Source organism: Ranitomeya imitator, chromosome 2 (assembly GCF_032444005.1).
Source record: "Ranitomeya imitator isolate aRanImi1 chromosome 2, aRanImi1.pri, whole genome shotgun sequence".
NCBI lineage: Eukaryota > Metazoa > Chordata > Amphibia > Anura > Dendrobatidae > Ranitomeya > Ranitomeya imitator.
The window spans coordinates 751,576,936-751,603,753 of record NC_091283.1 but is presented as its reverse complement, the minus strand read 5'-3'; the positions used below and the strand labels follow the sequence as shown (position 1 = coordinate 751,603,753).

Below are 26,818 nucleotides of genomic sequence, written 5' to 3'. Positions count from 1 at the left end.
TACATGTCACAAGAGAGAGAAAGTTGATGCTTACCGGTACCTCCGCCATCCCACGGCCCGGCGTTCTCTTCCTGGAAATAAGAAAAAATGGCGGGTGCATGCTCAGTTTTGCCTATTGGTTCCTTTTGATCTCTGTGATAGATCCTATCACAGTGATAAAAAAAAAAAAGTAAATCAAAACCCCATGTCACCCCCTTAGTTAGATAAAAATGGTAAAATAATTTTTTTCTTAATTTTTTTCCATTCTTTGCAGTTGGGGTTATGCTTTTGTTAGGGTTGGGGTTTGAATTGTTTGTAATTTTTTTACTTTTGAAAAAAAAAAATAAAAATGTTGTGGCTAGTGTTGAGCGCAAGTGCTTGCTACTTGAGTGTGCGTTGGGTGATCGGGTATGCATACTGAATCACGGATACCCACATAATTATATAGGGTGTCTAACAGCCTCGAAACATGCGGGGCAGGGACTCAAGCATGTCACCGGAGCTCCTGATGCTAACTGGAGGAACTTAACTCAACAATAATAACATATTCAATATGACGACCTAATGTTATCAAACTGTCATAACTGTGGGTTCAAAATGATCAATATACCCTGGATAAAATCATTGATGGGTGTAATTTTCAAAATGGGGTCACTTATGGGGGGGGTTTTCATTGTTTAGGCACATCAGGGACTCTCCAAGCGCAACATGGTGTCCACTTATTATTCCAGCAAATTTTACAAAGTCAAAAGGTGCTCCTTCCCTGCTGTGCGCCCAAACGGTAGATTTCCCGAACAAATAAGGTATCGGCGTATTCAAGAGAAATTGCACAACAAATTTTGGGGTCCATTTTCTCCTATTACCCTTGTAAAAATCAAAAGTTTGGGTCTAAAGTAAATTTTTTGTGTTAATTTTTGCTTACACATTGCTTCGGTTTCTGTGAAGCACCTGAAGGGTTAATAAACTTCTTGAATGTGATTTTGAACACCTGGAGGTGTTCGGCTTTTAGAATAGTGTCACTTTTGGGAGTTTTCTTTCATAAAAACCCCTCAAAGTTACTTCAAGTGTGAGGTGGTCCCTAAAAAATAATAATTTGTACATTTTGTTGGAAAAAGGTGAAATCGCTGGACAAATTTTAACCCTTAAACGTCCTAACACAAAAAAAATTGGAAATGTTTATTAACTATTTTGTGTGGCATAACTCTATGGTTTAAGGGCATAAAAATTAAAAGTTTGAAAATTGCTAAATTTTCTAAATTTTTGCCAAATTTCCATTTTTTTATAAATAAATGCAAATCATATCAAAGAAATTTGTAAAATGTTAAAACTATCATGAAGTACAATGTCACGAAAAAAAAGTGGGATACGTTGAACCGTTCCGGAGTTACGAGTAACCTTATAAAGTGACACTGGTCAGAATTGTAAAATTTGGCTTGGTCATTAACGTCAAAATTGGCTCGGCCATTAAGTGGTTATTCCACATTTAGTGGCCATATGTTTGGCATTTTTGTAGCGATGAGAGCCTGCCTAATTTACAGGTGCATGAGCTAGGCACAATGTACGGGCACTACAAAGGTATTGATCACCACAATGGTAGTTTGCAATTTTCACTCTGCAACATCCACTGCTTTATGTTTCTGTAAAACACCCATGGAGTCAAAATCTTCACGACACCTGTAGATAAATTCCCATAGGGGTATAATTTCCAAAATGGGGTCACTCAGAGGATTCTGCTCTTCTAGCACTTAAAAACTCTGTTTATGGAGTCCACAAACAATTATAGAAAATTCTGCGCTCCAGGATGGTTCCTGTATAACAGTACTGCTTAACCACATGGCGAGACTCAGGAGGGACGGATTGCTATTTGCCGATAGTGCTCCATCCCTCCCAAGTCTCGCCGTATGGCTAAGCAATACTGTACAGCCACATATGGTGTATTTCTACATTCAGCAGAAATTGTGGGTCATATTATGGTGCCATTTTTACCCATTTCCCAGTGTGAAAAAGTAAAATCTGGGGCTAAAACAAAATTTTGAGGGTAAAAATATAATTATTTTTTCTTCAATTTTTCCCAATGGTTTAAAGTTCTGTGACCCACCTGTGGTGTCAATATGATCACTGCACCCCTATATGAATTCATTGAGAGGTGTAGTTTGTAAAATGGGATCTCTTATGGGGGGGTTCTGCTGTTCTGGTACATCAGGGGCTCTGCCAATGTGACATGGCATGCTCAAACCAGTCCCGCAAAATGTGAACTCCAATATGGTGCTTCTTCCCTTCTGAGCTTTGCACTGTACCTCAAAAGTAGTTTTCAACCACATATGAGGTTTTGGCCTACTGAGGAGAAATTGCTCAACAAATTTGGGGGTCCATTTTCTCCTATCCTTGTGAAAATTAAAACAAAATGGGACTAAAATGACATTTTTGTGGGGAAAAAAAATGTGATTTAACCCCTTCAAGACCCAGCCTATTTTGACCTTAAAGACCTTGCCGTTTTTTGCAATTCTGACCAGTGTCCCTTTATGAGGTAATAACTCAGGAACGCTTCAACGGATCCTAGCGGTTCTGAGATTGTTTTTTCGTGACATATTGGGCTTCATGTTAGTGGTAAATTTAGGTCAATAAATTCTGCATTTATTTGTGATAAACACGGAAATTTGGCGAAAATTTTGAAAATTTCGCAATTTTCACATTTTGAATTTTTATTCTGTTAAACCAGAGAGATATGTGACACAAAATAGTTAATAAATAACATTTCCCACATGTTTACTTTACATCAGCACAATTTTGGAAACAAAATTTTTTTTTGTTAGGAAGTTATAAGGGTTAAAATTCGACCAGCGATTTGTCATTTTTACAACGAAATTTACAAAACCATTTTTTTTAGGGACCACCTCACATTTGAAGTCAGTTTGAGGGGTCTATATGGCTGAAAATACCCAAAAGTGACACCATTCTAAAAACTGCACCCCTCAAGGTACTCAAAACCACATTCAAGAAGTTTATTAACCCTTCAGGTGCTTCACAGCAGCAGAAGCAACATGGAAGGAAAAAATGAACATTTAACTTTTTAGTCACAAAAATTATCTTTTAGCAACAATTTTTTTATTTTCCCAATGGTAAAAGGAGAAACTGAACCACGAACGTTGTTGTCCAATTTGTCCTGAGTACGCTGATACCTCATATGTGGGGGTAAACCACTGTTTTGGAGCACGGCAGGGCTTGGAAGGGAAGGAGCGCCATTTGACTTTTTGAATCAAAAATTGGCTCCACTCTTTAGCGGACACCATGTCACGTTTGGAGAGCCCCCGTGTGCCTAAAAATTGGAGCTCCCCCACAAGTGACCCCATTTTGGAAACTAGACGCCCCAAGGAACTTATCTAGATGCATAGTGAGCACTTTGAACCCCCAGGTGCTTCACAAATTGATCCGTAAAAATGAAAAAGTACTTTTTTTTCACAAAAAAATTCTTTTAGCCTCAATTTTTTAATTTTCACATGGGCAATAGGATAAAATGGATCCTAAAATGTGTTGGGCAATTTCTCCTGAGTACACCAATACCTCACATGTGGAGGTAAACCACTGTTTGGGCACATGGTAAGGCTCGGAAGGGAAGGAGCGCCATTTGACTTTTTGAATGAAAAATTATTTCCATCGTTAGCGGACACCATGTCGCGTTTGGATAGCTCCTGTGTGCCTAAACATTGGCGCTCCCCCACAAGTGACCCCATTTTGGAAACTAGACCCCCCAAGGAACTAATTTAGATGCCTAGTGAGCACTTTAAACCCTCAGGTGCTTCACAAATTGATCTGTAAAAATGAAAAAGTAATTTTTTTTCACAAAAAAATTCTTTTCGCCTCAATTTTCTCATTTTCACATGGGCAGTAGGATAAAATGGATCATAAAATTTGTTGGGCAATTTCTCCCGAGTACGCCGATACCTCATATGTGGGGGTAAACCACTGTTTGGGCACTCGGCAGGGCTCGGAAGAGAAGGCGTGCCATTTGACTTTTTGAATGGAAAATTAGCTCCAATTGTTAGCAGACACCATGTCGCGTTTGGAGAGCCCCTGTGTGCCTAAACATTGGAGCTCCCCCACAAGTGACCCCATTTTGGAAACTAGACCCCCCAAGGAACTTATCTAGATGCATATTGAGCACTTTAAACCCCCAGGTGCTTCACAGAAGTTTATAACGCAGAGCCATGAAAATAAAAAATAATTTTTCTTTCCTCAAAAATGATTTTTTAGCCTGGAATTTCCTATTTTGCCAAGGATAATAGGAGAAATTGGACCCCAAATATTGTTGTCCAGTTTGTCCTGAGTACGCTGATACCCCATATGTGGGGGTAAACCACTGTTTGGGCGCACGGCAGGGCTCGGAAGGGATGGCACGCCATTTGGCTTTTTAAATGGAAAATTAGCTCCAATCATTAGCGGACACCATGTCACGTTTGGAGAGCCCCTGTGTGCCTAAACATTGGAGATCCCCCAGAAATGACACCATTTTAGAAACTAGACCCCCAAAGGAACTAATCTAGATGTGTGGTGAGGACTTTGAACCCCCAAGTGCTTCACAGAAGTTTATAACGCAGAGCCATGAAAAAAAAAAAAAATTATTTTCTCAAAAATGATCTTTTAGCCTGCAATTTTTTATTTTCCCAAGGGTAACAGGAGAAATTTGACCCCAAAAGTTGTTGTCCAGTTTCTCCTGAGTACGCTGATACCCCATATGTGGGGGTAAATCACTGTTTGGGCACATGCCGGGGCTCGGAAGTGAAGTAGTGACGTTTTGAAATGCAGACTTTGATGGAATGCTCTGTGGGCGTCACGTTGCGTTTGCAGAGCCCCTGATGTGGCTTAACAGTAGAAACCCCCCACAAGTGACCCCATTTTGGAAACTAGACCCCCAAAGGAACTTATCTAGATGTGTGGTGAGCACTTTGAACCCCCAAGTGCTTCATAGAAGTTTATAATGCAGAGCCGTGAAAATAATAAATACGTTTTCTTTCCTCAAAAATAATTATTTAGCCCAGAATTTTTTAATTTTCCCAAGGGTAACAGGAGAAATTTGACCCCAATATTTGTTGTCCAGTTTCTCCTGAGTACGGTGATACCCCATATGTGGGGGTAAACTACTGTTTGGGCACATGCCGGGGCTTGGAATTGAAGTAGTGACGTTTTGAAATGCAGACTTTGATGGAATGCTCTGCGGGCGTCACGTTGCGTTTGCAGAGCCCCTGATGTGCCTAAACAGTAGAAACCCCCCACAAGTGACCCCATTTTGGAAACTAGACCCTGAAAGGAACTTATCTAGATGTGTGGTGAGCACTTTGAACCCCCAAGTGCTTCATAGAAGTTTATAATGCAGAGCCGTGAAAATAATAAATACGTTTTCTTTCCTCAAAAATAATTATTTAGCCCAGAATTTTTTATTTTCCCAAGGGTTACAGGAGAAATTGGACCCCAAAAGTTGTTGTCCAGTTTCTCCTGAGTACGCTGATACCCCATATGTGGGGGTAAACCACTGTTTGGGCACACGTCGGGGCTCAGAAGGGAAGTAGTGACTTTTGAAATGCAGACTTTGATGGAATGGTCTGCGGGTGTCACGTTGCGTTTGCAGAGCCCCTGGTGTGCCTAAACAGTAGAAACCCCCCACAAGTGACCCCATTTTAGAAACTAGACCCCCCAAGGAACTTATCTAGATATGTGGTGAGCACTTTGAACCCCCAAGTGCTTCACAGACGTTTACAACGCAGAGCCGTGAAAATAAAAAATCATTTTTCTTTCCTCAAAAATTATGTTTTAGCAAGCATTTTTTTAGATTCACAAGGGTAACAGGAGAAATTGGACCCCAGTAATTGTTGCGCAGTTTGTCCTGAGTATGCTGGTACCCCATATGTGGGGGTAAACCACTGTTTGGGCACACGTCAGGGCTCGGAAGTGAGGGAGCACCATTTGACTTTTTGAATACGAGATTGGCTGGAATCAATGGTGGCGCCATGTTGCGTTTGGAGACCCCTGATGTGCCTAAACAGTGGTAACCCCTCAATTCTACCTCCAACACTAACCCCAACACACCCCTAACCCTAATCCCAACTGTAGCCATAATCCTAATCACAACCCTAACCCCAACACACCCCTAACCACAACACTAACCCCAACACACCCCTAACCCTAACCACAACCCTAATTCCAACCCTAACCCTAAGGCTATGTGCCCACGTTGCGGATTCGTGTGAGATATTTCCGCACCATTTTTGAAAAATCTGCGGGTAAAAGGCACTGTGTTTTACCTGCGGATTTTCCGCGGATTTCCAGTGTTTTTTGTGCGGATTTCACCTGCGGATTCCTATTGAGGAACAGGTGTAAAACGCTGCGGAATCTGCACAAAGAATTGACATGCTGCGGAAAATACAACGCAGCGTTTCCGCGTGGTATTTTCTGCACCATGGGCACAGCGGATTTGGTTTTTCATATGTTTACATGGTACTGTAAACCTGATGGAACACTGCTGCGAATCCGCAGCCAAATCCGCACCGTGTGCACATAGCCTAATTCTAAAGGTATGTGCACACGCTGCGGAAAACGCTGCGGATCCGCAGCAGTTTCCCATGAGTGTACAGTTCAATGTAAACCTATGGGAAACAAAAATCGCTGTACACATGCTGCGGAAAAACTGCACGGAAACGCAGCGGTTTACATTCCGCAGCATGTCACTTCTTTGTGCGGATTCCGCAGCGGTTTTACAACTGCTCCAATAGAAAATCGCAATTGTAAAACCGCAGTGAAATGCGCAGAAAAAAACGCGGTAAATCCGCCATAAATCCGCAGCGGTTTAGCACTGCGGATTTATCAAATCCGCAGCGGAAAAATCCGCAGAGGACCAGAATACGTGTGCACATTCCTAACCCTAACCCTAGCCCTAACCCTAACCCTACCCCTAGCCCTACCCCTAACCCTACCCCTAACCCTACCCCTACCCCTAACCCTACCCCTAACCCTAACCCTACCCCTAACCCTAACCCTACCCCTAACCCTAACCCTATTCTAACAGTGGAAAAAAAAAAAATTCTTTATTTTTTTATTGTCCCTACCTATGGGGGTGACAAAGGGGGGGGGGTCATTTATTATTTTTTTTATTTTGATCACTGAGATAGATTATATCTCAGTGATCAAAATGCACTTTGGAACGAATCTGCCGGCCGGCAGATTCGGCGGGCGCACTGCGCATGCGCCCGCCATTTTGGAAGATGGCGGCGCCCGGGAGAAGACGGACGGGACCACGGCTGGATCGGTAAGTATGATAGGGTGGGGGGGGACCACGGGGGGGGGGGGATCGGAGCACGGGGGGGGGAATCGGAGCGCGGGAGGGGTGGAACGGAGCGCGGGGGGCGTGGAACGGAGCACGGGGGGGCTGGAATGGAGCACGGGGGGGTGGAACGGAGCACGGGGGGGGTGGATCGGAGTGCAGGGGGGGTGATTGGAGCACGGGGGGGTGATTGGAGCACGGGGGGAGCGGGCACGAGCACGGGGGGGAGCGGAGCACTGGACGGAGGGGAGCCGGAGCAGTGTACCGGCCAGATCGGGGGGGTGGGGTGGGGGCACACTAGTATTTCCAGCCATGGCCGATGATATTTCAGCATCGGCCATGGCTGGATTGTAATATTTCACCCGTTATAATGGGTGAAATATTACAAATCGCTCTGATTGGCAGTTTCACTTTCAACAGCCAATCAGAGCGATCGTAGCCACGAGGGGGTGAAGCCACCCCCCCTGGGCTAAACTACCACTCCCCCTGTCCCTGCAGATCGGGTGAAATGGGAGTTAACCCTTTCACCCGGTCTGCAGGGACGCGATCTTTCCATGACGCCGCATAGGCGTCATGGGTCGGAATGGCACCGACTTTCATGACGCCTACGTGGCGTCATGGGTCGGGAAGGGGTTAATTTTGTTTTTATTTTCACGGCTCTACGTTACAAACTTCTGTGAAGCAGCTTGGGGTTCAAGGTGCTCACCACATATCTAGAAGTATTTCTTGAGGGGGGGTCTGTCTTCCAAAATGGTATCATTTGTGGGGAGTTTTCACTGTTTAGGCAAATCAGGGGCTCTCCAAACGAGACATTACACCGACAGACAATGCCAGCAAAGTCTGCGTTCCAAAGGTCACTCCTTCTTTTCTGAGCACCGTCATGAGCTCAAACAGTAGGTTACTCCCACACATGGGGTATCTGCATACTCAGGAGAAATTGCACAACAAATTCTATGGTGCAATTTCCCCTGATACAAGGGTATCGGGAAATTGCACCTTACGATTTGTTGTATTTGAAAATGCAAAATTTGGGGCTAAAAAAAAGATTTTTGTGGAGTAAATATGATTATTTTTTTTTTTTTTTTTTTTTTTTTTCTTCACAGCTTAATGTTGTAAACTTCTGTCAAGCACCTTGGTGCTCACCACACATCTACACAAGTTCCCTCAGGGGTCTAGTTTCCAAAATGGTGTCACTTGTGGGGGATTTCCACTGTTTAGGCACATCAGGGGCTCTCCAAACGCGACATGACGTCCGCTAATTATTCCAGCAAATTTTACATTCAAAAAGTCAAATGGCGCTTCTTTCCTTCCGAGCCCTGCTGTGTGCCCAAACAGTGGTTTTCCCCCACATGAGGTATGCTCAGAAGAAATTGCACAGCAAATTTTGGTGTCCATTTTTTCATGTTACCCTTGCGAAAATGAAAAAATTTGGGTGTAAAGTAAAATTTTTGTGACAAAAAGTTAAATGTTATTTTTTTTACCTTCCACGTTCCAAAAATTCCTGTGAAGCACCTGAAAGGTTAATTAACTTTTTGTATGTGGTTTTGAGCACCTTGAGGTCTGCAATTTTTAGAATGGTGTCACTTTTGGGCATTTTCTGTCATATAGGCCCCTCAGTCACTTCAAATGTGAGTTGGTCCCTAAAGAAAAATGGTTTAGTAAATTTCGTTGTAAAAATGTGAAATCACTGGTCAACTTTTAACCCTTATAACTTCCTGACAAATTGTTTCAAAAATTGTGCTGATGTAATGTGGACATGTGGGAAATGTTAGTTTGTTAACTATTTTGTGTGATATAACTCTTATTTATGGGCATAAAAATAAGTTTGAAAATTGCAAAATTTTTGCCAAATTTCCATTTTTTTCACAAACACAAGTCATATTAAAAAAAAATGTACCACCATCATGAAGTACAATATGTCACGAAAAAAACAATTCAAGTTTTTACTTCATAAAGGGACAGTGGTCAGAATTGTAAATTTTGGCCTGGTCATGAAAGTGCAAACAGCTTTGGGAGGTAAAGGGGTTAAGTGTTCCTATCATATGAGCTGAGTTCTTATACAGTAAGTCCATGAAACATTTTCAGGGCTTGGAGAACCCTCACAATCTTGATTACTGTATTTTACCAATATGATTTTTGTTTAGGACTGTCTTCAGACCTAGCCTTTAGATTGGTATTGCAGGCTTCCCTGCTCAGGAGCGCCTGACTTCCTGGATGGTGGATGGGCACGTGTGTTACCCCACTAAATAAGTTGACACTGTAGCCAGGGTTTGTAATATGTACTTTTGCCCTTTTTTGATAAATGACAGATTCTTATTGACACTTTTTTTTTTACAAATACAACATTCTAATGATACATCTGCAGAGTTTTTAAAGATAGTTGGTTTTTTTCCCCCTCATCCGTTTCTCTGTTTGTCTTCTTTAGGTGCTGTTTCCTCTGTTAACTAAGCTTTTAGAGAATATCAGCCCTGCTGATGTGGGAGGCATGGAGGAGACAAGAATGAGAGCCTCTACTTTGCTTTCTAAAGTATGTAAGATGATAAAATTGTAAAATTTGTGTACCAGTAGGGCTTGAACTGATATGTTTCATGTCAAAGCTTTTATATCTTACATTGCTGACCTTGTAGAAGTACTGCACCAGTAAAGTGACAATACATAGAAGTGTCAAGTTAAAAAAGCACATAATTTGTGAATACCTACTGGCTAGAGTTGATGCAAATTGATTCGAAGGGTCTAGTACATCGGCCACATCAGTAATTTGTGACTAATGGCCAGAAGCCCTGAGAACCATCTCTTACATGACAGCATTCACTGCTCTTTCTGTAGCCAACCTTGAGTCATGGCTGTGGTGTGAGGTATGTGTGACATCGTGCCAGGCCAGCTCATCAAAAAAGCCCTAGATGATGGCAAGTAGAAGGCTTTTCTCAGGGCTCCGTCCAGCAGCCACAGATTACTGACATATACGATAGACCAGGTGCTGTGAATCAATTTGCATCAACTCTACTACTGGAATATAAAGCATGTGGAGTCGTGTGTGCTGCTAACTGTATGGACAAACCTCCTTGCATAGAAAAGAATTTAAAGGTGTTCATAATGTTGGACAATCCTTACCGGTTACAAGGGTTTCTTGATATTAAACTGTTGGAAGGGAGCCTGCAATCACAATTTAGTATGTTAAAATAAAATTATGACCATAATGGCGCTTTTATACTGACTTAAAAGATAAATGTAGTGAACAAATCCGCAGTCTGATTCTTGTTTAATTTATCTTAGAAGTTACGGTGCAATATCCTCTACATGCATCGAAGCTAGACTGTAGTTAGGGGTTTTTGGCTCTGCTGCGGCCCCTCTGCGTTTGGTTGAGCCTCCTTTTTATAGTTTGTGCCAGCGCCATTCATGCTGCTGGCGGCGCTTGCACATTCATCTCTCAGTGGTCTACAGCAAAATGGTGCCAGTGGCGGCACAAGCGCAGATTCAGACCTCGGCTCAATTACGTGCCAATTTCTCAACATGCACATGCGTCACCAACGGCACTAATTTGATTAATGCTTTCGGACGTCAATCTGCAAAAGCGCCCCTACCAGCGCCATTTTTCTGAAGACCACTAGGAAATGACCACTGGTGCGATCTTTAAAAAAACAAAATAGCGGTTTGTACAAATGCAGAGGGGCCATGGCTGAGACAAACACCTTATGCATAAGCCCACCCCAATGCACAAAGAGGATATTGCACCAAAACTGCTAACGTGAATTAAACAAAACTCAGGATGTGGATTTCTACCCTACAGGTATCTATTACATCAGCATTTTTATGCCATTGTGGCCATACCTTTATTTTAACATACTAAATCGTGATTACAGGTTCCCTTTAAAGTTTCCCTCAGATGGGATACTCGGGGCAATTGTGGTATTTTTGGAGTTCGTGTTGGGTAGGTTTGTAGCGACACCACAGAAAAATTATGCATTACACCATACCAATTGAAATTAATAGGTGGTTTGTGTATTGCCCTACAGGACGGGTCCTTTAAAGGTATTGTCTACTACTAGGACAACCCCTTCTTGATCTAATTGCTTGGTGCCGATAAAATAAAAAAAAAAAGTATACTCTGCTCTTGTGCTGGTGCCGTTCCAGCTGTGTCAGCAGTTGCGTTCCCAGGGAGGTGACTATAAGCTTTTCTTTACTTTATAATGACCAAGCGTGGGGTATGAGAAAGGGCTTGTCCTAGTAGTGGACAACTTTAAGACAAGAGGCGCTCTTTGTAGCCACTGTCAAGACTGGGTAAGAAACTAAGTTGCCGACTAGAGGATCCCCTCCATTAGTTCAGAATTCCCTAGTAGTGCAAGTGAGAATGTGCTGTCTAGACTGGACTATCCCTTTAGGGTATATGCACACGTTGCGGATTGACGCTGCGGATTCGCAGCTGTTTTCCATGAGTTTACAGTACCATGTAAACCTATGGAAAACAAAATCCGCAGTGCACATGCAAAATCCGCAAAGGTTCCATCTATATGTGCACATACCCTTAGGGGTCTAAGGCTATATGCACACGTTGCAGATTTGACTGTGGAATTTTCTGTGCAGATTCTGCATTTCTTGGCAGAAAACGCAGGTCAGAATCTGCACCTTTTTTTGGTATGTGCACACGTTTTTGTGCGGATTTCTTCCTTTTTTTACCACTGCAGATTACTATTATGGAGTGGGTGCAGAAACCCAGCAGTTCTGCACAAAGAATTGACTTGGTCCTTTTTTTTTAATCTGCTGCGTTTTCTGTGCAGGTTTTTCTGCACCATTAGCACACCATTTTTTTTTCGCCATTGATTTACATTGTACTGTAAGGCTATGTGCACACGTTGCAGATTAGCCTTAGGAATTTCTGGTGCGGATTCTGCCTCTCCTGGCAGAAAACGCAGCTGCGGATTTGGCATGTTTTTTGTGTGGATCCGCAGCGTCTTTTGTGCGTTTTTGCTGCGTTTTTTGGTGGATTTGCTGCATTTTTTACCCCTGCGGATTTCTATAATGGAATGGGTACAAAAACGCTGCAGATTCGCAAAAAATAGGTGACATGCTGCTTCTTTTAAACCACAGCATTTCCACAGCGGATTTTCTGCAACGTGTGCACAGCTCTTTTTTTTCTCATTGATTTACATTGTACTGTAAATCAATTGCGGATCTGCATTGTTTTTGCACCGCAAAAAACGCTGCTGATCCGCAGAAAATCTGCAACGTGTGCACATAGCCTAAATCACTTGCAGATCTGCAGCGTTTCTGCGTGGAAAAAAAAGCTGCAGATCTGCAACGTGTGCACATACCCTAAATCCTCACATGCAGAAGGGCATGGATTCTGTATGTGGCCCGAGCCAAGCATACACATGGTATGGTGACGCTGGGAGGAATAGCAGTCAGATGTTGGCTATTGAAATTGTATGGCCACCTTTAGGTCTCTTGCACACAATATGAAATATTCTTGTAGTACACTTTTACTATGCCATATGGCGGAATTTTTTATCTCCATTCACCTCTGTGATCTGTATGCATTCCTTATAAATTGCTCCAGAAGAGGGACCTGGATCGTAGTTGTAGATACATGTTCCTGCGGAGGAGTTCTGCTTGTATACAACATCTGATGATTTTTAGAGTATGCTAGAATGTATTTTGTCTCTTTCACATGTACTCCATGTACTAGTATCAGTACTGTATACCAGTTGGCATGGACCTGATAACTAACCCTAGCCGTGCATTCAGATGCCATACCCTTTTTTCTATACGTTGCGGGTCACCATTGTTCTCTTCTCCCCTAGGTCTTCCTGCAGCATTTGTCTCCATTACTGTCTCTCACTACATTTGCAGCACTGTGGTTAACAATATTAGACTTTATGGACAAGTACATGCATGCTGGTTCCAGTGACTTACTGGTATGTGTATCTTATAATATGATAAATCCTGCATTTTTCACTGCAGATTGCAAATAAGTGGTCTATGATGGCGACACTGAAAATCTGGTAGAAACCAAAAAGAAACAGGTACATGCATATACTTGTAGGATCAACCACGAGACAGCAAAGTGCTAATCACAAAAATTCAAGTTTTATTTGACACATCAAAGAAAAAACCGACAGAACACACTATTAAAAACATTTAAAACTTGTTCCACATTGAACAATCAGTTAGATCCAAATGGCATGTAATGGATGACAATCAGTATATTTTAGTTTATGTGGTTTAGGTAGTTTATACTACCTATTTTTCAATGCACTAGGTTATAATGGAAACCAATCAGAACATAACCAAACATGAACATAATTTAAGGTATCTATAAATAGACACATTTAGCTAATATCAGACAGTACCACCTTGAGAAAGACAAAGGGTGTGTCGGAACGCGTGGGTCCAGCTATCATGCCCGGACTGTAACAGTGCACTTAAGACCATGATGACGGTAGTGGACTTGGAGACGGTATAGGGTGGAGTATGACCAACTCGCTATTCGGGCAGTGTACCTCTTGTTTTTCTGTTACCCTTAGGGTGTAAGGGAATATCCATGTGGTAATCTGTGCTCTGGGACACCCTCTATATAAGACTCTATGTGGATGCCCACACTAACAGGAATATATATATGTATGAGGGCACTGGGTTCTAGCATTGTATGGGTTTGGATTGTTATCACCATACTGTGAGGTGCTGCCTATGCCCTATGCACTACCAGAGTCCACTCTGATTGGTTTCCATTATAACCTAGTGCATTGAAAAATAGGTAGTATAAACTATGGACTTTTCTTGTATTTAAGTATATTGTACAGCCGGGCACTTTTTGTTATGATATGTACTGATTGTCATCCATTATATGCCATTTGGATCTAACTGATTGTTCAATGTGGAACAAGTTTTAAATGTTTTTAATAGTGTGTTCTGTCTGTTTTTTCTTTGTGTCAAATAAAACTTGAATTTATTCAGTCGCCATGACAGCACAACGAGAGAGGGGATCCGCCCTTCCGGGACAGGAAACCTCAGACATAAAAAGGGCGGCACCTCGCTCCCCCGCCAGTTGGTTTCCTGTCCCTGACAGTGGAACCTCTTCAGACAGGCCCAGAGAAGAGGGTCGAAGATAGAAGTTATCCCACTCCTGACAGGCCGATGCAGGTAGCGGGGGTCCCCTACCTCGGCCTGATCAGGAGGATGGAAGCACCACACGGCAGGGGGACTGTCTGTGTAGGTGACAGCAGGAGGAAGCAGCCCTAAGAGGGGGGTTGGCTTCTGGGGTGCCGCTGTTTACCTGGAACGTAAGGCCCCATGGTGCGCATCTGCTGGAGCCTCCGAGGTCGGTCCGCTGCTGGCGCTGGGGTCTGCGATGGCTGGGGAGCGCTGCCGTCCTTGTTCGGCGCGTCTGCTCTCAGCACCGCGGCCGCGTCCGGAAGGGGCGTGTCCTGATGACGTGGCGTGCGGCGCGGGGCGATGACGCGGCCGCGCATGTGCGGTGGCGCCTTATTCCGGCTAATGGCGGCGCCCGGTGTCGGAGGCGGGATTTTGGCCTCGGGGGGGGGGGTCCGGCGCTCTGAGGAAGCGGGGCAGTACCAATCAGCGGTGCACCGAGGAATGGCCCTGCTGACCCCCATCCGGGGGTGATACCCAGGGGGATGGATTTAAGCGCTGCACTGAGGCCTCAACATTGTTCCTGTCCACCATTTCTGGAATGGAGTCTCTGGAAGGAACACCGCAGCTGGGCGGTGAGCAGCAGCAGTCACCTGAACAACCTTTGAGCAGCTCCCAGCGGCGTTCTAGTGGCAGTAGTCGCGCTGGTAGAGCCAAAGAGGCTCAGAAATCAACTAAGTCCTCAGGCCGTAAGGAATCTCCGGCTAAGGAGGACCCCCCGATTACGGTACCATTCGCTGCAGGGATGGGTAAGTGAGCTTCGTGAAAGTACGTTTTCTGATAGCTGTCCCTCCTTGTATTCCCTCTCTCCTTATTAGGGGAGGAAATCTGTGTCCAAATCCAAACATAGGGAGTGTGCCATCTGTACGGAGCCGCTTCCAGATGGACATAAAAAGAAATTGTGCAGCATCTGCATTCAACAGTTAATTGAGGACGAGGCCCCTGACCTTACGTCTACTCTTAGGGGGTATTCCTTAAAGGAGCTTGGGAAACATCAGCAGGTTCCCTGAGGCCGGCGATTGCGGCCACCTGCACTGCCCGGTCGTTGATGGTATGGCTGGGTAATCTAGAAGACCAGCTCAAGGACAAGGTTCCTAGGAGCGAGATCCTATCATCTATGTCTATGATTCAGGATGCAGCAGCCTTCCTTTCGGATGCGTCAGCCGATTCCGTTAGGCTAGCTGCAAGGTCATCAGCACTGTCCAATGCGGCCCGTAGAGCTCTTTGGATAAAATGCTGGCCAGGAGACTTACAGGCCAGATCGAAACTATGTGGCATCCCCTGTGAGGGGGTTCATTTGTTTGGCCCAGTCCTGGATGAGCTTCTAGAAAAAGCAGGTGACAATAAAAAGCGATTCCCTCTTCTAACAAGACCCTTCTATAGACGGGAATACAACAGAGGAGGGCCGTATCGTCGAAGATCGGACAGAGATTCAAATAGAGATTCGACCAGATATAACTCTTACAGAAGAAGAGGTAGAGGTTATATGTTTAACTCTCCTAGAGACTCTAAAAAGCCTCAATGACTGGCGGACCAGGTGGGTGGTAGGCTGTTGGCCTTCTACCCAGCCTGGTTGAAAATCACCAATAGTCCATGGATACTCAGTATCATTAAAGAGGGGTTAAAGTTCCAATTCCACCATACCCCCCAGGACAAATTTAAATTAACCCCTATCCGTTCTTCTCCCGCAGAACAATTGGCGTTGGAGTCAGAGGTTCGAGATCTCCAAAAAAAAAAGGGGGTTCTCGTTAAAGTACCTATGGAGGAACAAGGTACGGGGTTTTACTCCCCTTTATTCCTGATAAAGAAGCCAGATGGATCATATCGTACCATCATCAATCTGAAGGGCCTGAATGTATTCCTGCTGGTCCCATCCTTTAAGATGGAATCTGTGAAGTCGGCAATAAAGCTCCTTTTTCACAATTGCTTCATGGTTGTCTTAGATCTGAAAGACGCCTATTACCATGTCCCGATAAATGCAACTCATCAGCACTTTCTCAGGGTGGCGGTTTCCCTTGCCGGCACAGTAGAACACTTTCAATATCGGGCACTCCCCTTTGGTGTTGCAGTCGCACATCGGGTTTTCACTAAGATTATCGTAGAGGTTATGGCACACCTTCATGAGCAAAACATACTAATAATTCCCTACCTGGATGATTTATTGATCGTGGGGCGTTCAGAGGTACACTGTAAAGAACAGTTGGAGAAAGTGATAGCAGCATTACACAACTTAGGATGGATTATCAATCTCAAAAAGTCGCGTCTTCAGCCCTCAACGTCACAGCAGTTTTTGGGTCTTACTGTGGATTCGAGTCAGCAGGAATGTCGCCTGCCAGACTCAAAAGTTGATTCTATTCGTCGGCTGGCCTCCAAAGCAATTACTAATCCAGTAGTCTCCTTAAGAAATGCTATGTCACTCTTAGGTTCACTTACTTCTTGTTTTCCGGCGGTGATGTGGGCATAGTTTCACTCCAGGTCTCTGCAATGGGATATTCTGCATAATTTTAGGCGGCTGGGCGCTAACCTTGATAAAAAAATTTTCCCTATCTGTAGAAGCCACGGGTTCCCTAAGTTGGTGGACGCACATCCCTAATCTACGTAGAGGTGTACCTTGGACAAATCAGATAACACGAGTGATAACAACTGATGCTAGCCCCACGGGTTGGGGGGCACACTGGGAAGACAATTACATTCAGGGTCTGTGGTCCCAATCTGAGCGAGACACGTCCTCCAATCTGAAGGAATTGATGGCGGTAGAACGCGCCTTAGATAGGTTCCTTGTACCTCTGCAGGGTAGACATATTAGACTACTCTCTGACAACCAGGTGACCGTTGCTTATGTGAACCACCAAGGAGGTACACGATCTAGGTCATTAATGAACGTTACAAATCATATTTTTCAGATGGCCGAAAATCACCTGCTCTCCCTTACGGCCCTTCATATAAAGGGAAATCTAAATACCATGGCCGATTATTTAAGCCGCAACGAGCTCAAACAAGGGGACTGGTCTCTAAAACCGGCTGTCTTCAATCAGATCGTACGGTTATGGGGATGTCCAGAGATAGATCTGTTTGCCAGTCGGGGAAACAAGAAACTTCATCAATTCTGTTCCCTAGATCCAAGGGACAACCCGTATGCAATCGACGCTCTCCTGATCTCCTGGAACTTCAGTCTCGCCTATGCTTTTTCCCCTCTGAATCTGATTCCTATAGTTCTGAGGAAAATTCGGGAAGACAGGGCCCGAGTGATATTAATAGCCCCGTTCTGGCCCAGAAGGTCATGGTTCCCATGGCTGAGAAGCATGTCCATTTCCCAGCCATGGATCCTCCCAGAAGTTCCAAACCTCCTCTCCCAGGGTCCAGTTCTACATCCACGAGTATCCAACTTGCACCTGACAGCGTGGAATTTGAGAGGTCACTTCTGAAAGGGAAGGGATTCTCTCAAAATCTTGTAAATACTCTGCTCAAAAGTAGGAAAGCCTCCACGACTAGCATTTATGTTAGGGTATGGAGGAAGTTCCTATCAAGTTCAGGAGCACAAATCGAGAAAAAACCTGATATTGCTCAAGTCTTAGAATTTTTACAGAAGGGCCTAGAGTTAGGCTTAGCCACCAGCACCCTTAGAGTTCAGGTTTCAGCTCTAGGGGCACTGTATAATTCCAACCTAGCCAGTAATCACTGGATAACAAGGTTTTTCAAAGCGGTCACCAGATCCAGGCCGGTTGTTAAACAAAAGATAGTTCCATGGGATCTAAATCTTGTGCTCTCGGCTCTAACACAAGCTCCGTTCGAGCCTATTGATTCTGTTCCAATCAAGATCCTGTCGGTCAAGACAGCCCTCTTAGTTGCTCTTACATCGGCAAGAAGGGTTAGTGATCTTCAGGCATTGTCCAGACAACGTCCATATATGCAAATTATGGAAGATAGAGTGGTGATGAGGCCTGACCCTCTTTATCTTCCAAAGGTTGCGTCAAAATTTCATAGGTCCCAGGAGGTGGTCCTACCTTCATTTTGTTCTAATCCCTCTAACGATAAGGAGCAGAGATTTCATTGTTTGGACGTACGTAGGTGCCTTCTCAAATACATTTCAGTAACAGACACCTGGAAAAAAGACCACTCTTTATTTTTATCCTACCAGGGGGTTAGGAAGGGACTTAGAGTATCAAAAAATACGCTAGCCAGATGGATTAGGGAGGCGATATCTCTTGCTTATACCGCAGGTGGCGTGGAAATTCCAGAAGGTATAAAGGCTCACTCCACTCGTGCGGTAGCCACATCCTGGGCTGAGAGAGCAGAAGTATCGATTGAGGACATCTGTAAGGCGGCCACATGGTCTTCTCCATCCACCTTTCTTAGACACTATAGATTAGATCTAGGTGGCTCCTCCGACCTCACGTTTGGGAGAAGGGTGCTGGAGGCAGTGGTCCCTCCCTAGTCACTTTTCACTTCTCTGAAAGTCTCTCGTTGTGCTGTCATGGCGACTGAATAAATACGTACGCTACTCACCTGGTAGCAGTGTTTTTTCAGGAGCCATGACAGCACCCTTATATTCCCTACCCTCTTTGCTTATGGGTTCAACACTTCCTTTAGAAAATTCCTAAGTTTATTCACTGGGTGAATTGTACCATATATTAATATTGTTTATGTGCTACTAACCTAGAAGGTCCTTTCATACTCTGTAAACCAACTGGCGGGGGAGCGAGGTGCCGCCCTTTTTATGTCTGAGGTTTCCTGTCCCGGAAGGGCGGATCCCCTCTCTCGTTGTGCTGTCATGGCTCCTGAAAAAAACACTGCTACCAGGTGAGTAGCGTACGTATTTTTGTGATTAGCACTTTGCTGTCTCGTGGTTGATCCTACAAGTATATGCATGTACCTGTTTCTTTTTGGTTTCTGCGGTATTTTTTACATGCATGGTAGTGATCCCTGACAAGTTATCATAGTATTATATGCAATGGTGCCCACTTAAACAGCTCTTTGTCACTGAAAATCTGGTGTGTACAGCATTGAACACTTGAACTAGTGTGATAATAACCTGTGGGGTATTTCAGGTTCCTGTGCTGTTTTCTGTGTGTCAGACTACATACTCTTCATGCTTTCTGCAGATAAGAGATTTACTTGATTCACAGGGCATTGCTTTTATGTACTGTATACAGGTCCTTCTCAAAAAATTAGCATATAGTGTTAAATTTCATTATTTACCATAATGTAATGATTACAATTAAACTTTCATACATTATAGATTCATTATCCACCAACTGAAATTTGTCAGGTCTTTTATTGTTTTAATACTGATGATTTTGGCATACAACTCCTGATAACCCAAAAAACCTGTCTCAATAAATTAGCATATCAAGAAAAGGTTCTCTAAACGACCTATTACCCTAATCTTCTGAATCAACTAATTAACTCTAAACACATTCAAAAGATACCTGAGGCTTTTATAAACTCCCTGCCTGGTTCATTACTCAAAACCCCCTTCATGGGTAAGACTAGCGACCTGACAGATGTCAAGAAGGCCATCATTGACACCCTCAAGCAAGAGGGTAAGACCCAGAAAGAAATTTCTCAACAAATAGGCTGTTCCCAGAGTGCTGTATCAAGGCACCTCAATGGTAAGTCTGTTGGAAGGAAACAATGTGGCAGAAAACGCTGTACAACGAGAAGAGGAGACCGGACCCTGAGGAAGATTGTGGAGAAGGACCGATTCCAGACCTTGGGGAACCTGAGGAAGCAGTGGACTGAGTCTGGTGTGGAAACATCCAGAGCCACCGTGCACAGGCGTGTGCAGGAAATGGGCTACAGGTGCCGCATTCCCCAGGTAAAGCCACTTTTGAACCATAAACAGCGGCAGAGGCGCCTGACCTGGGCTACAGAGAAGCAGCACTGGACTGTTGCTAAGTGGTCCCAAGTACTTTTTTCTGATGAAAGCAAATTTTGCATGTCATTCGGAAATCAAGGTGCCAGAGTCTGGAGGAAGACTGGGGAGAAGGAAATGCCAAAATGCCTGAAGTCCAGTGTCAAGTACCCACAGTCAGTGATGGTGTGGGGTGCCATGTCAGCTGCCGGTGTTGGTCCACTGTGTTTCATCAAGGGCAGGGTCAATGCAGCTAGCTATCAGGAGATTTTGGAGCGCTTCATGCTTCCATCGGCTGAAATGCTTTATGGAGATGAAGATTTCATTTTTCAGCACGACCTGGCACCTGCTCACAGTGCCAAAACCACTGGTAAATGGTTTACTGACCATGGTATTACTGTGCTCAATTGGCCTGCCAACTCTCCTGACCTGAACCCCATAGAGAATCTGTGGGATATTGTGAAGAGAAAGTTGAGAGACGCAAGACCCAACACTCTGGATGAGCTTAAGGCCGCTATTGAAGCATCCTGGGCCTCCATAACATCTCAGCAGTGTCACAGGCTGATTGCCTCCATGCCACGCCGCATTGAAGCAGTCATTTCTGCCAAAGGATTCCCGACCAAGTATTGAGTGCATAACTGAACATTATTATTTGATGTTTTTTTTGTTTGTTATTAAAAAACACTTTTATTTGATTGGATGGGTGAAATATGCTAATTTATTGAGACAGGTTTTTTGGTTATCAGGAGTTGTATGCCAAAATCATCAGTATTAAAACAATAAAAGACCTGACAAATTTCAGTTGGTGGATAATGAATCTATAATATATGAAAGTTTAATTGTAATCATTACATTATGGTAAATAATGAAATTTAACACTATATGCTAATTTTTTGAGAAGGACCTGTATTTTGGATTATAAGACGCACTTTTTTCCTCAAAATTTTTGGGGAAAATGAGCGTGCGTCTTATAATCCGAATGTAGTTTACCGGGTGGTTGCAGTGGGGCAGGGTCCCAGGAGGCGGGGTAGCTGCTGCAGGAAGCTGTCGATGGCAGCATGTGGGGGGCGATGCTTCGCTCCCTGGGCTACTAGGTTGGGGGTGTTTAGCAGTGCTAGATTGTGGTAGGCTCCGGGCTTTCATAAAATGTCAGTAGAATCCCCGCACTTCCCATCATTTTCACTTCGGCCAACTTTGGGAAAATGGCCACTGGAGGCGACCTATGCGCAGGTTGAGATATCTTCTCCTGAGATCTCTCTGTGCATGTGCCGCCTGCGGGGCCAATATTTTCCCTAATTCCACCAAAGTAATAACGATCGGAAGTGCAGGGACTCTGCCAACATTTTCTGAAAGCCCGGAGTCCGCCACAACCTCGCACTGTCAAACATCTCCCAGCCCGGGGCCAGCAGCATCGTCCCTCTCCTGCCACCGCCACCACCAGCTTCCTGCAGTAGTGACCCTGCCCCCTGGAACATGGCTCATCAGCCAAACTCCCCCACCCCCAGTAAAACTTGGGGTGCAACTTCTTATCCTCAAAATATAGTAACTTTCTTATATTTCTCCACATTTCTAGTAACTTAAAGAATAATCAAAATAAGAGTGCTTAACACTGGATTATTTAATCCTTTAATAATGACCGCCCATGTGCCTTTTTACCTCAGTCAATGTCAATAAAAGCAATTATCCTTTAGCACCACCTATTTACAGCACTGAGGAACAAGTGTCGCACCCCCAGCGGGTACGGGCTGAGTGGGCGTCAGCTGCGTATTACAACTGGTACCCTGCTGCAGCCGCCACAATCTGTGTTCTTAGATGCCACTGTCAAAAATGGCAGCCGCATTGCAGTGTCTTAGAACAGCTATCAAAGTGTAAAATATTCAAGTTCCATAGTGAGACTAAGGAAAAAAGTTAAAAAAAAAAGTTCAATATTATTTGTGTAAATGATAAGAAGAAAAAGCTGAACATTTAGCCGTGAAAAAAGTGATTCTGATGAACTGTTCACTATAATGAGGCAGATGGAGTCACTTTGGACTCCTCATGGCCTCTGTTGTAGAAAGAAATCTTTTGATGTGTACAAAATGATTTGGTGCAAACAAGACACCGCCGGAACAGAGGCCGGACACAGTCCACAGTGACTCCATTTGCCCCATTACAGTGAGTGGCTCTATCGGGGTTCCAGCTGAATCTTATTTTTTGGGATTTACCGTAGTTGGAAACTCTGAAGTAAGTGCAGCAGAGATTCATCTCCACTAAAAGCCGAGATCCTTAGATCAGGAACAGAACAAGCAATTTGGAGGACATTTCATAACTTTCCCAAGTTCTTATTAAAGAATTTACTGCACATCCTGCACTGAACTACTGAAACCCAATTTATTATATATCTTAGGAGTCTAAGTCGGTCCACTTTATACAAACTCAGATTCCACCAATATGGATACCGACTCCACAGCCCGTATACCCCAAAATGGTAACAATAAACATATCAACTCACTCCATAAAAAATGTCCCCACTGAGGTCCAGCATCCATCACTGTAAAAATAAAAGGCTACAGGAATAGTGATATGGCACCCCAAAATCCATCAAAACTTCTGCTCCCAAAATCAAACCGCCCCCATCCATTCTGAGCCCTGCACTGTGCCTTAACTACAGTTAGCAGCCACATGTTTGGCTTTCCTGTAGCAGGAAGGGTTAACTATTTACAGACTGGGTGTCAGCAGAAGCTCAAGCTGGGTACAATGTATTGGGAACTAAGCTGAAATATTTGCAATTTTCATTCTGCCCCACGAACTGCGTACTTATTTCTGAAAAATACCTTTGAGGTCAAAATAGTCATTACACCTGTGTAGGAATTCCCAAGGGGTTATAACTAAAAAAAAAAAAAAAAAATCAACAGTTTTTTTTTTACAGTTTTGAAACTTCAAGGCCTCTGCAAATGGTGGCCATTAACTATTTTAGGAATATCCATGCTCCAAAGTAAAATAACGCTCCATCCCTTCCAATCTCTGCCGTACGAGCCAAACCATATCTCCCACCACATATGCTGCATGCAGGAGAAATTGCATGTGAAATTGATCAGATTGTGGTGCCCATTTTCCTCTGTTACCTCTTATGTAAATTTTCCTTTCACGTTGTGTTGACTGCGCTCACATGCTATGATCCGTGGATAGGTGGCCAATCATGCTCGGCTCTCTCCATTCTATGGGAACATTCCTCTGAAGTTATTGCTGACGGTTTTGTCAGGCTAGAGTTGAGGATATAGCAATGTCTTACTGAATCCTGACCTTATGACATTGTACGGCAAACACATAGTATGTGGCTTCTGCATCATAAAATAATCACTCAGGCTACCTCTAGTTTCTTAACTAAAATGTTAACAGCCTAATGGCAGTGATCTGAGCATAAAGCCAGAAGAGGAGGGCAGTGAGCTATCATGTCAAGGGTTACAAAGATGGCTATAGGTTCTCCAACAACACGTAGAACATCCATGAAGAATTGGGATGTAATTACTGTGATATTTCTTTTCAGTTGGAAGCAATACCTGAATCCTTGAAGAATATGCTGCTAGTAATGGACACAGCTGGAATTTTCCATAGCGCTGATTCACGAACTGGATATTCAGATCTATGGGAGATCACATGGGAGAGGATAGACTGCTTCTTACCCAGGCTAAAAGAGGAGCTTTTCAAACAGACAGTCATTCAAGGTACCGGTATATATTTTTTTGGATCCCAGTATAGATGTGTCTGAATGGTGTTATAGAGCTGTGTGTAGAATACACATTCGAGATGGAGAAGTTCTGGCTCCCGTGCAGGAATATATTAATTTATCCTCTTTTTCTCAGAAGAGGCAATTTGCATATTAATTTATCCAATGCATTGATGCCAGCGATCCTTATCCTTAAGCACTTTTAAGTAGTCTGACATTGATGGTTGTCAGCATGTTTCGGGGTGTTGCGTGTGCTTAGTACGAATAGTTTCCAAACTAGGGCAATGTCAGCAGGATTAAAAATAAAATCCGTGATGCCATTTGCCTTCTTGTACCAATTGCGTTTGGGGGCGTCTTGGTAGGTGCGATTTGAATGAAGTTCCGAATAAAGGAGTGCTCTGGACTTCAGTAACTGTATGAATTTATCATATTCTGCATACTAACGTAATAGAACTGGGTTTCATTTGATACTAGCAGGGTGTAAATAATCCACATTTAGAAGAGTCTTTCATATTAAGCCATTAATCTGACGAGACAATCCCTCATGTAAACAGCTAAATATCTTTTCTGTACTGTTACATTCAAATGATTTTTCTTTTCACTTATTCAGATCCTCCTCATGTAGCTGCAACTGAACCACATCCTCAGAAAACACTAACTGCCTCCACTCTAGTCCCTGCCGCCTCGGAGTCCAAACCTGTCGCCCAAACTGTGCAGCCAGAGAGGCCATCAGAACCATCACATTCTGGTAAGGTTAAAAAGCACATCTGACCTTTACCAGAACATCTCTATAATGTAGTCCGTCACGGCTGGCTGTGCGTCTTCAGCTGTAGACTCAGTCAAACAAGTATCGCTTGCTATGACGTTTCATATTTGTCATTTACATGTGGCCAGAATATTACACATGACTATAAAATGTATAAAAATTGCACTAACAGACCGTAAAATCAAGGTAAGTTATAAAGTCGGCACAGGGATAATCAATATGAGCTCCAGAGTTGTAAATCAAAATATTATTAGAGGACCTGTTGGCTGTCACAAAACTACTTCTGTCTGCCATAAAATAACAATTTAGAATCTTTTCTTGGGGTAGTTCTCTGAAAATTAGGACTAAATTGACATCTGAGTGCTAAGATTTTCCTTATCAAAAGTCCCAATTTATGAAGACTGGAACTTTTTTTGCCAGTCAGATGAAGAGTACACTGGATCAATATGTGTCATATTTATGAAGAGGCACACACTTGAGACTCCTAATGAGTTTGGCGCACCTTCCAACTGCCATGCACCACCGCACTAAATGTGCTCTAGTTGGGGTGTGACTTATGTTGAATTTGTTGGCTTTCTTCAGCCATACCCATACCCACACCCAGGTAGCATCTGCCAAGTTTAAGAAAAAAAAAATGATGCGGCAGCTGGTCAAGACTGGTAAAAATACCAAGAGTCACAACATCTTATCTACCAATTAGCAAAAATTAGCACAGCAGTGTATGTCAGGTTTTCAGCAAGAACAAGCATGGAAATTAAATAGTGGCGATATTGCAGACCACATTGTGGTCATAGCTTCGCGAGTGAATATTTTCATCCATTGTGTAATTTAACGACTGCCGATATGCCTTTTAACGGCGGCAGTTAAGGGGCCTTATTCCTCAGCGCCGCTTTTTAACGGCGCTGAGAAATAAGTGTATAGAGCCCCCAGCCGGTACATCTGCCATCCCCAGACCCTCCAGCTCCATACCCAGGCCCTCTGCGTCATCTTCCTGGAAGAAAATGGTTGGCGCATGCGCAGTGGACCTGCCGAGATCTGCCGGCCAGTACCCAGCAACAATAGGAGATTTTTCCTTTTGGTTCATTTGGATCACTGTGATTGACCCTATCACAGTGATAAAAATAAAAAAGTAGTAAGTCAAACCCCCCTTTGTCACCCCTTTAGTTAGGTAAAAAAAAAATTCCATTCTTTGCAATTAGGGCTGGGGGCTAAGGTTGGGGTTGGGCTAGTGTTAGGGTTAGAGTTGGGGTTAAGGTTAGAGCTAGGGTTAGAGTTGGGACTAGGGATTAGGGTTGTGTTGAGGTTACGGTTGTGATGTTGCGGTTAGGGTGCAACAAATATTGTGGCCCATTTTCTCCTGATACTGTTGTGGGAAAAAAAAAAGTTTTGGTCTAAAGTTAAATTTTTTGTGAAAATAAGTAAAATATTCATATAAATACAGACACTGGCGCTCACCCAAAAAACCTAGCGATTCTCAGCTGCTGGCATCAATCAGGGTAGTGCCCCCCTAAATAGCAATAAAATTCAATACAAACAAATAGATGCCGCGCTAACATACAAAAATCAATCCTATATAGTACATAATAAATAGCTAAAACAAAGAACAAACAGACCCTCCCCGTGAATGCACAACGTCAGAGGCTCCTTACCCCAGAAACAAATGCTCCCCTCACCGCTGCAGTACCGCACTAGCCGCACAGTCTGTCTCTCAATATATTAAGTGCCAATCACTTCAGCTTACCTACTTATAAGACTGTCACCGCCACGTGCAAGTCCGCGCTGAGTGTGGGTAGGTGTCCCTCTGCCTGGTATGAATCGCCGAGGGTCCCGGCGTGGTGCGTGCCAAAAAATACTATGCAGCGTGCCTCAGGGAAGCTCCGGCCGGTAGCGTTCCCTGGATACCGCCAACAGAAACAGCAATGGCCGCTAAGCTCCTCCTACCTAGTGACGTCACCTGCAGTAAGGAGCACTGGATCACTCAAAAAAGGGGGAGAGGATTAAACCAACATGTTTCAAAGAGCACCGCTGAGGAAGAAGAGCGGTGCTCTTTGAAAC

General features: G+C 43.8%; 1 protein-coding gene across 8 annotated transcripts in view; it reads left to right on the top strand.

Annotated features, from left to right (window-relative positions):
* The window catches only part of GBF1 (golgi brefeldin A resistant guanine nucleotide exchange factor 1), a 349,375-nt gene that overhangs the window by 318,233 nt on the left and 4,324 nt on the right, over positions 1–26,818 (top strand). For all 8 annotated transcript variants that reach the window (XM_069753292.1, XM_069753291.1, XM_069753293.1 and 5 more), the window contains 4 exons: positions 9,717–9,818; positions 13,090–13,203; positions 23,818–23,995; positions 24,608–24,745. In XM_069753292.1, coding sequence (XP_069609393.1) covers positions 9,717–9,818; positions 13,090–13,203; positions 23,818–23,995; positions 24,608–24,745 — 532 coding nt within the window. The remainder of the gene's footprint in view (positions 1–9,716; positions 9,819–13,089; positions 13,204–23,817; positions 23,996–24,607; positions 24,746–26,818) is intronic.